General features: G+C 40.4%; 1 protein-coding gene across 1 annotated transcript in view; it reads left to right on the top strand.

Moving 5' to 3' along the window:
• Map6 (microtubule associated protein 6) overlaps positions 1–11,162 on the top strand; it is a 91,421-nt gene that overhangs the window by 18,342 nt on the left and 61,917 nt on the right. Inside the window, exon 5 of the mRNA XM_010603346.2 lies at positions 3–602. Within this exon, the coding sequence (XP_010601648.2) occupies positions 3–602 (600 nt within the window). The remainder of the gene's footprint in view (positions 1–2; positions 603–11,162) is intronic.

The following is an 11,162-nucleotide window of genomic DNA, read 5'->3' as shown; positions in this document are numbered from 1 at the left end:
AGCGAGTACCAGCCGTCGGACGCGCCCTTCGAGCGTGAGACCCAGTACCAGAAGGACTTCCGCGCATGGCCGCTGCCGCGCCGCGGGGACCACCCCTGGATCCCCAAGCCCGTACAGATCCCCGCGCCTTCTCAGGCTTCCGCCCCTGTTTTCGGGGCGCCCAAGCGCCGGCCACAGAGCCAGGAGCGCTGGCCGGTGCAGATCTCTGCTGAGGCCCCAGAGCCGGAGGCGCCTGGGGAAGTCGGTGTCCTAGCCGCAGGGAAGACGTCGGGTGCAGAGGAGCGAGACACCCGTAGAAAGGCAGGGCCCGCCTGGGTGGTGCGTCGCTCCGAGGGCCACGAGCAGACGCCACTGCCGGCCGTCCAGCCCCAGGCAGGAGCTGGTGGCCCAGCGGCTGGAAGAGCAACGAGTGCAGAGGAGCGCGACACTCGCAGAAAGGCCGGGCCTGCATGGATGGTGCGTCGCTCCGAGGGCCAGGAGCAGGCGCCACAGCCCGCCTCTCAGGCCGAGGCCACTGAGGGTGGCAAGGGGCGTGCGGCTGCGGACGCCCTTAACCGGCAAATCCGCGAGGAAGTGACGAGTGCAGTGAGCAGCTCCTACAGGTGAGACGCGGCAGCAGGACTGTCCAGGGCTCATTCTCTGCTCCCTGGGCCTCACATTTAGCTTCCTCTCCGTCCCAGGCCACGCCCTCTCCATTGCTGCATCCCAGGCCCCCTCCAGCCACACAGACTTAGCTTCCTCCCTGTCCTGTGTAGAGAATTAGGATTATGCATTAAAGCATTTCTAGCTCTTTCTCTTTACTCTTTTAGCCATCTTTCCCCCACCCCTACCCGCCCAACAGAGATCCCATCCATTTTTTTCACAGCTGGCCAGTGATTTCTTCAGCATCACCTAGTTCACCTGCTACATTGGGCTGGATGCTGTCCCTAGCTGGCTCAGCTGTCCCCCACTCACCTTGTTGTATTCCCACAGGGTCCTCATTGTTCTAGAATTCTTTCCAAGTGAGCTTTCCACCTAGCTCACTTCACGGGGCCCTGCATTCTTTCTCTGCCTCAGTCCCTGGGTGACATTCAAGCACCACACCCTTTCCTACATTCCCCCCAGGCCCGTACAAGTCACCCTCCTCTTCTCCCACTTGGACTTTGAAGTCATTTTCCTCCTGCTTCTTACTACTGGACAACTTTCTTAACCTTTCTATGCTTCAGGTTCTTACCTGTAAGATGTAAGTGATAATGGACATCTCTTAAGATTGTTCATTCATTTACTGATTTAAAATTAAATTTTCAATATAGTTTGAATACCTATTGTATGGCAAGTAGGCATTGTAAGGATTAAGAGAAATTATTCAGTAGGACTCTTGGTGCCTAGCACACAGTGGTCATTTGTTTTGTTTCCATTCTGACCTTCTACGTGATGCTTCATGATTCTGATTTCCATTTCTTAAATGTCTCCAGCCTCTTCCCCCATTGAGGCATCTCCTTACTCCTCTGTGCCCTTAATGTTTTCCAGATGTATTTCTTACTCTCTCCCCATGAAGAACTCCATCTTTCACACCTCCAAATGCCTTGTAAATGAATGCCTTCACTCATGAAAACACCTCAACACACACACACACCCACACACACACACACACACACGTGTGCACACACACACCTTCTAGAATAATCCCTCTGCTGCAACCTCAGTCCTTCCAGTATGCTTTCTCACCCTTCATCCATCCAGTGTGTATATGTCTAAGTGTTTAGCTTTCAGTCCTGCCCTTATGTATCAAGCCATATCATTTAGTTAAGAGATCATAGTTGGCTCTGAATATGTCACACTGGGCTTGGGGTCTCTGAGGAAGCAGGTGTGCATGATGGGTAATTGAACTAGAGATGTTCAAAATGTGCCTTATGGGGTCTGTCATCAATGCCACTGCCACTTAGTTGCCTATTTCCTGCATGAGGATGTGGTGGAGAGGACTGCAGAATTACTGTCATTTGCCAAGACCCTATGTGTAGCCTCATGTCCCTCATGATGTCCTCCAAGAACATGACAAACATTCCCTCATATGCTGAGAAGACTACCATAGGTAGACATCTTTTGTTTAAACAGAATCTGACCCTCTACTCACTGCCCCCAGAATTTCCTGTCTTCTCAAATCCCACCTCCTACTTACTGTCTCTCTCTTTCTCTTGGTTTATTGCTATTGCAACCTCACTGGCCTCTCAGAAATGCATTGCTTCCTTTTAAAGCTCTGGGTCAAGCAAGGACACATACCCTTTTCCTTGGATAGCCAGAAGGAGGTAGAATTTTCACAATGTATTTATGCAGCTACCAAGGGAGGATATAAAGAAAAAGAAATGAAGCAAGCAAACAAGAACCATAAAAAACAAAATCAAGATGTAGTTTCATAGTTGTTCTATGGCTTTCTTGTTAACAAGACCCTGCTTCATCCTCCAAGAACATTAAGGCTGACTCAACACCACAAATTGCTGGCCTGGTGACTCCATCTTCTTATATTCATTCTACCTGCAGCAGGTGGAACCTTGCCACCCACAGAGAGATCAGGTTCTCAAACCTTCTTGAGTGATCCTACTGAGCTTATCAGTTTATGTTTTTAAACTGGCAGGACTTGCTTTGTTTGTGAATGGCTGGCTAGTCAGGGAATGGCCGCACCTGTCAGACACAACTTGCACCAAATTTTGCTTTGTGCCTTTGTTCTGTATAGCCTTTTCCCCTGAAACAAACCTTAACTATGCAAGAAGCATGTCACCAACTATACACATACTAGAAATGATTAGACTGAGCAGGGGAAGACTATGCTCTAACAGCTAGTGAGAATGGCTATTTTTAGCCGCGATCAGAATTCTATCAACCAGTCAAAAAAAAAAAAAATCTTTGAACACCTCAAAAAGATTTAAACTCAGGCCTTCTGTAAAAATTAATTATACATATGACTTTGGAACCATCAATTCCATTTTGTTGTATAATCAGATGAATTTTGAAACATTAAGACAATGGATGTTGCTAAAGAGACATCAATTTCTTTAATTAACAATTTAAATGCATAACACATTTGAAGTGAAATTTAACATGAATTTTTATTCCAGAAGAAACATTAACCCGTGATAGGGAAATGTACTTTGGATGAAAGTAGTAATGAAAAGCAAGATATTCAATGAATTAAATATACTGTAGAGAAAAATGCTTGGAAATTTGATGCTTATCTGGATCATTGATTTACCTTGCCTATTGTTTCATGTCCTTTTCTTTTCCATGATTCTGGATTTCTTCTGAATTAAGTGTGCCCCACGTGCACTATAGATGGCCTTACATCTCTGTAGAAACCAAACGATGCTCTGTTTCGATGATAATTTGATTTATAAAACCTTTTCTTTTGCCACTCTACATAAATCATGGTGTGTTTACATCATAGTGACTGGTTCCTCTCATGGGCTTTAAAAGTGACACCTGCCACAAGATACCAGTGTGAACAGTTTGCTGTAATAAAGGATACATAATTCATCAGCTTAATATATTGGTATATAATTTAAAAATACATTCAATATTTAGAATCATTTATATACTAATATATGCTCAATAACTATCAATAAAAATAAAATCCTTCAGCACTATAGTTTTGAGAAATCTTCCGTATTCAGTGTATCTGATTCATAGCCTATTCAGGCCAGAATTTCTGTATTCTAGTGGTATCTGAGGTATTTTTAGATTTAATAACAATTATGAGGTTGATTAATTTTTAATATTCTCATTTTATATAGATGATATAAAGTTGAGAAGCACGTCTTTATTGCCATTTTTAATGTTAAGGATAGATTTCACTGGGAAGCCACTTGTGACTTTAGACCTGGCTTTCTCTGTTAGAAAATAGATGAGTCATAAGGAGGAGAATAAAATTCCTCTCCCAGTCAACCCCATTGCCCCTGCCATCAGTTAATAGGAATAGATGGGGTAGCAGGTGCTCCCTATAGAAATGCTAATGAGAAGCTCTTCCTAGAAGAAAACAGTGGAGCACTGGGAGGTAGAATTAATAAACCAGAGGCAAAATATTTGAAAAATGAGAGCAATAACAAGGAAGTCACAAAGAAAAGGAGGCTGTAATGTCCGCGCTATAGCAGCCTTGCGTGAAGGTTAGAGAGAGGCCCATCTGACTTCGCTTATGCTGTGTGAAACTGTCCTGAACCCCAACTGCCCATTTCCTGTATTTCCTCCTGCCTAAATCCAGCCATACCTCAAGGCCAACTCAGGCCCTAAATCTTCAGCAATGCCTTTTAAACTCCTGCTATTAAGAGTTAATTTTTTTCTATTCCCATTTAACTATCTGAACTCTTGTCACTGTCTGCTTCTTTGTCAAATACAGTTTGTCCATATCTGCCTCCCTCCCAGATCATGAACAGTTGAATAGAGGGCTGCATTGTGTCCATTTCTGTACCTTTCACAGCCTCACATTGTGCCTCACTGCCGTATAGATTTGTCGATCCCATTGAATTTTTAGGTCTTGGTAAAAATTGTATTCACTTACATATTAATTTATTTCCTTTAGTTGAACTTACTTCAGAAAATGGCCACACAGCCCCTGCTGTACCAGCTAGGGTGCTGGGGATGCCAAATGAATAATGTATAATCCTGTGTAAGGAAATTGTATCTTATTTAACCAGGATATAGTTCAAATTGTACTAGGTTACACCAGAGGGAAATGTTTAAAAAGCGAAGGTGACTGGAGGTGTGCCTTGACTTAGGGCAGCTGGCTCCAGCCTGGTCTGCTCATTGGAATTGCTAGAGACTTTTAAATCATGCTAATGAATAGATGCCTGGCCCTGAGAATCTGAAGCAGTCAGTCTGGGTGTGGTCTGGGCATCTGAGTGTTCTAAAGCTTTTTCATTTAATTCTAATGGGCAACCCAGGTTATGACCTACATGCCTTCTATAAGGCAAGGTGATCACAATTCGGTCTGCAGAAAAATCACCTGGAGAACTTTTCAAGGTTCAGATTCCTGGGCCATATCCTCAGACATGCTTATTCAGTAGATTTGTGGAGCCCAAGTATCTATTTTTAGCAAAACACTCTAGAAAATTGTGAAATGGTTAGACTTCAGGCTTTTCTTGGTAAAATATTAGTTGGAGAGATTTGCCTGTATACAAATATGGTAAATTTGCTTTTTATTCAAAGTCATTCATGTTCTTTGCATACTGTATATTTTGTAGTTTTCTCCATAAAAAATCATTTTTACATATTTTAAGTTATATTTTTATAGTTGTCTTTAATAATTGAACTGGTTTTTAATCTTTGTAGAATGCGATAGGAATCAAAATTTTTCCCACCATATGAAAAGTCATCCATCCCATGGCCTTTTGAAAAGTTTGCCCCACTATCTAGGATATCTCTTCTATAACAAAAGGGCCACAAATGCTTGAATATTATTTCTGAACTCTTTCTCTGTTCCATTAGTTTGCTCGAATGCCACATTATCTTTTTTCTAAGCTGTCTTTTAACTATTGTTCCTATTATGAATTTGTCACTTTTTAAATTTATTATTACTCAGATGCATTAATTTTTATAAGTCAACCTTATATTTAGGAAACTTAACAGGCTCTAATTAGTTTTGTTTGTAGACTTAGTCTGTAGAGGTAATAATGTTTTTAGCAAATACTGACTCATTGTCTTCCTTTCCAATATTTATACCTTGTTTCTGTTGTGTTGCTGTATTAATTAGAACATCCAGCATAGTTTTTAATAGTATATGATAATAGATGTCTTTGTGTTTGGATATGAATTATAAATGTTTATCATTAATTGTGAGATCTGTTTTTTTATTATCAGATTCTTTATCCTAACTTCTTTTTAGCCTAGTTTTTTAGAGGTTTCTAAAAATACAGATGAGTGTTGACTTTTATTGAACGCTTTTTTCTGCATCAACTGAAATGATCACATGGTTTTCTTTTTTAACATATTGAACCATCTTTACATTCCTGGTATAGATAAATTATGTATTTCTTAGATTAGATTATATTTTATTATGATGAATTTGTTTGCTATTTTCTATTTCAAATGCTTGTTTATATATTCATAAGTCAAACTGTCTACAATTTTTCCTTTTTTATATTGGCTTTATGCAATATTGGGACTAAAGTTATAAAATTAGATGAATAGATTCCCTCCCTTTCAGTTCTTCTAAACACAGTTTGTATAAGGAAGGCTGCTCCTTAAACATCTGATCAGATTATTCTACAAAACTTTCTGGATTCTGTCAGCTTTTTAATGAAAAAAAATGTTTTACTACCAATTTTCTGTGTTATATAGTGATTCATTTGTTTGGGTTTTGTGTTTCTTCTTGGACCAATTTTGGTAATTGACATTTTTCTGAAAATTTTACATTTCTTCTAATTAAAACATTTATTGACATAGCACTGAACATAGCATTATCCTGTGATTTTAAAGACTCTCTACTTAACTGTAGCTATATTTAATTCTTCATATCTAATATTAATTTTTGCCTTCTCTTTTTTGGGGGGTAAGGATTATTCTTGTTGAGGTCAAATTTTCTTTCAGTCTTTTCAAATAATAAAAGTTTGGTTTTGTTGAATATCTATTTTTTCAGTAAATTTTACTTTTATTTTTACTGTTTCCTTTCTTGTTATGCTTTGAGAGATAGGCACAGGCCAGGAAGTGCATAGCCTTGCATCCCTGGGTAAGGAGTTTGAGTTTACTTCTATAAAGAATCATGAGTCATTGGAGGAATCCTAGCAGGAAACACTATATTTTGATTTGATTTTTATACAATTCTCACTGGCTGGCTGAGCTGGGGAGATTAGAGAAAGGAGGTCAATAAAGGGGCTATTGAAATAATCCAGAGAGAAGGATGAAGGCTTTGCCATGACTGTAGGATGGAGATTCACAACAAAATGTAGGCATGAAACAGAAGATCTTAACAAAGGACCAACTGAGATTCAAGGAAGAGGCTACAGTCCAGGATGGCCCTTGTGTTTCTGATTTAGGGAACTGATTCTGGTGCTAGTTGCAGGAGCAGGGTATATAGAGGAGAAAAAATGTCAGAAATGGTGGTAAAACTTACTGTATTGTAGGTAGAACTTGAGTTTTGATACCTGGCAAGGATGGGTCAGAAGCTCACAGAGCAGCCTGCACTGTAAATATAGATTTAAAAATCATCAGTTTCTGGGTGTCATTAAAGCCACGGGAGAAAGTAAAGTCATCCCTGGGAAGTAAGCAAAGAAAGTTAGCCATCAGAGAATGGAGCATGGGGATATAAGTACAGTTAGGGTTCTGACAGCAGAAGGGATATCCAAGAAAATTATGAAGAAGAAATAACTGGGAGAGGGAAGAAAACTAGAAGAGAGAGTTGTCATGGAAAGTACATCAGGTGCCTAACTCAGCAAAGCTTTATGCCTCCTTGAGAATTTTTATTGATGACCTACTGTGTGTGGGGAAGTTTATTGGATCATTAGTTGACCCTGTGTATTTAACTCTCAGGACATGGTACAGTAGTGACTAACACTAACACAGAAAGGAGATATGTTTCACATGATTAATTCTTGATTGCTCTCCTAGAGATAAGTGGCATCTAATGCATATATGTACTTTTAAAAAAAGATCAAGGCAGTGATAGTTCTAAATGTACAATCACTAAGAATCACTCAATGTTGTAGATAAAACTACAGTAAACCAATAAGTGCCCATTAGGATTAAGGGGCCACCTCAGGTGTTTACTAAAGAAGCTGATTTTTGCCATTAGAAACAGTAATCACAGTAGCCAGTTGAATGCTTATCATGTGCTTGTTAGAGACCAGAAGGTGTAGATCCATTTTCTCATGTAATCTTTATAGTAGCCCTATAGGAATAGAATTGTTGCTCTGGTCTCATAAGGCCTCTCGTCTGCCTTTATGCTTTAAGACCTCAAAGTATTTACAGCAATTTCTACTCAAGAAAAACATTACAGTGTGTTTTCATCCACCTTATACTGTGGCACCATACAACTTCTGACTGTTCCCCCAAATCAAAATGACCATGAAAGTTAGACAATTTTAATTCATTCAGAACTTCAAGGCAGCCAGGACAGTGCAACTAAAGATACTCAGGAAAGAGGACTTCCAGAGCTGCTATAGATAGTGGCAAGAATGGTAGGATAAATGTGTTCAAAGAGAGAAATGATTTGGCGGGGATTAATGGTATTGTGTTTTTCACTGTAATAAATTTTGAAAATTTTAAATATTCACCTTATTTTTGCCACAACTTGGACAATTTCAACTCAATTTCAGTTTGGTAAATTTGTTAGTATCTATCATATCTTAATCCCTGACCTGAGTCCTGGATTGATGAAACAGCCCTGGCTCTCAAGAAACTTGTGTTTACTAGGCAGAAACTAAAAAGCTACCAGGGCAGTAAACAAACGAAGACTGTCTATTCAGGGTCCCATAGGGCACAGAGCACAGAGGAATTAAGTCCACCTAATTCGAGGTTTATCAGGAGAGGGTTTTGTAGAGTATGTGACTCAGATGGGCTGAGTGTTGAAAAATGAATGGGCACTAAACAGAGACAGAATCAATTTAAGTAAAAATTATTAGCTGCTCTCTGCAGGTAGAACTTCACACTATCATCACATGGGGATGAAATGGCTAAGAAAAATGGGAGATGTCAGCTGAGGCCAGCTCCTTATCACACAAGCAAAGGGAAGAATCAGGTTTGTATCGTAGAAAATCTGACTTTGACAGCAATGGAAGGATAGACTAGAGAGATTAGGCTGGAAGCAGTGCATCCAGGAAAGAAGATGAGACAGGAAGAAGATCTTCAGCAAGGGAACAATGTCAATAAGTGCTGATGGCATTGAAAGAAACCATGAGTGGTTAATTGAAAGTCCGAAGAAAGGAAGAAGGAAAAGTCCAGATGCCTCCCAGGTTTCATGATGTAGTAGAGGACCATGGCCCAATTCACTCAGCTGGACAGCACAGTTTTGGCCAGTTTGAGATGTCTTTGTGAGATCTGCATAAGAGATGCTCAGTGCAGAAGAACAGAAACACACTGCCTGTGAGGTCATGAACTGGTACAGTCACTTATAAGGCTCTTTAGCATGATCTGTTCAAGTTAAACATATTTATTTTATGATTCAGCCACTCTTTTCTTAAGTAAAAAGTTAACAGAAATGGTCACAGAAGATTTGTGCAAGAACCTTTATAGATAGCAGCATTATTATTAATAACTAAAAAACTGAAACAGCCCAAATGTCCATCACTAATAGGATACACAAATTGGGCAGAGTATTCTTTCAGAGTGTGCTGGGAAGAATAATTGTCCCTTTCAAAGATCTTCATTCTTGGAAACTGTGAATTTATGATCTTACATGGAAAAAGGAATTTTGCAGATGCCATTAAGGATCTTGAGATGAGAAGAGCCTAGATAATCCAGGTGGGCCCAATGTGGTTGAAATAGGAATTCTTGGAGGCTGAGGCAGGATAATTGAAAATTTGAGCCCAGGCTGGGCAACATAGAGCTGTAGTGAGATTCTATCTCAAAACAAAGAAAATTTGAAAAGAAGATGTAGCTCAGTAAAAGGCCCTGTATTCTATCCCAAGGGCAGCAAAGAAAGAAAGGAAGGAAGGAATGATGGAAGGGAGGGAGGAAGGAAGGAAGGAAGGAAGACACACATCAGTATTAGTGTGGTACAGAGAGATAGTCTTGGTTGGCCATTGCTGCTTTAAAGACAAAAGGGGGAGGTGTGCCAAGGACACAGGCAGTCTCTGAGAAGCTGGAAAGAGCAAAGAAATAGATTTCACCCTAAAGTCCCTAATGGGGCCTATTTTGGACTTCTGAATAATAGAGTTGTAAAATAATATACTTGTGTTGTTTTAAGCCATTCAATTTGTGCTGATTTATTCAGTAGCTATTGGAGATTGGTACACAGAGTTTCTTAATCGCAGAGTCACTGATATTCTAGATAAGTCTTTTTGTGAGAGGCTGTCTTGAACATTGAAGGATGTTTTGCAATGACCATGGCCTCTACCACTCCACGCCAGTACTACGTCTTACACCTGCCTGCCCTGAGTCATGGCAATAAAATTGTCTCCAGACACTGCTTGATGTCCCCTGTTGGGGGACAAATTAGAATCGCTGTTATATAGCAATGAAAAAGAACAAATTACTGTGGCATTCAATGATATGCACAGATGTCACAGACAAAATGATAAGTTAGAGAAACTAAATATAAGGGCACTTACTGAATGATCCTATTTATATGAACCTATTTATTCAAACACTAGGCATAGTAGTTCATGTAATTCCAGCATTCTGGGAGGCTAAGACAGGAGGATTGCAAGTTCAAGCCCAACCTGGGAAACTTAGAAAGATCCTGTCTCAAAATCAAAAAGAACTTGGAGTGTAGCTCAGTGTGAAGGCTCTAGGTTCAATCCCTAGTACCACCAAAGAGAAAAACTTCAAAAACAGGTGACAGTAATTGGTGGTGTTAGTAGAATAGCAGTGATCTCTACAAGCAGGGTGCAGGGTGAGTAACTGCCTGAGAAGGAGTACAATCATCTGAGGTACTGGAAATTTACTCTGCCTTGATCTGAGGGGTAGTTACATGGGTTTGTATGTCATGGTTAATCTTGACTGTCAGCTTGATTGGCTTGAGAGACACCAGAGGATTAGTAAAGTATTCTTCTGCACACGCCTGGGTGTGTCATGGGGATGTGATCTTGGGGACTAGATGCAGTCCCTGGCCCCCTCCTCAGTGGCTATTCCCCAACTCTCTCTGCTTTCAGTCTCTGTGAGGTAAAGCAGTCTTCTGCCACCACCATGATGCTTCTGCTTTGGAGCCAGCTGACCACAGATGAAATCTCTGAATAATGAATAAGCTTTTCTCCCTTTAGGTTGCATAAGTTGAGTTGTCCCAGCTATGAAAAGCTGACTTATATATTATACATGTCAAAAATTAAGTGATGGCCAGGCGTCCTGATGCACGCCTGTAATCCCAGAGCTCAGGAGGCTGAGGCAGGAGGATCGCTGTGAGTTTGAAACCAGCCTGGCCTACGTAGCGAGTTCCAGGTCAGTCTCAACTACATAGTGAGACCCTGTCTCAAAAAACAAACAAACAAAAAAAAAGCAATTAAGTTATGGACTTTATTCTAGGTATGTTATACCTCAATAAAAAA

Source organism: Fukomys damarensis, unplaced genomic scaffold (assembly GCF_012274545.1).
Source record: "Fukomys damarensis isolate Sample0158 unplaced genomic scaffold, DMR_v1.0_HiC HiC_scaffold_16, whole genome shotgun sequence".
Lineage (NCBI taxonomy): Eukaryota > Metazoa > Chordata > Mammalia > Rodentia > Bathyergidae > Fukomys > Fukomys damarensis.
The sequence above is the reverse complement of the archived record's forward strand: the minus strand, read 5'-3'. Positions and strand labels throughout refer to the sequence as shown.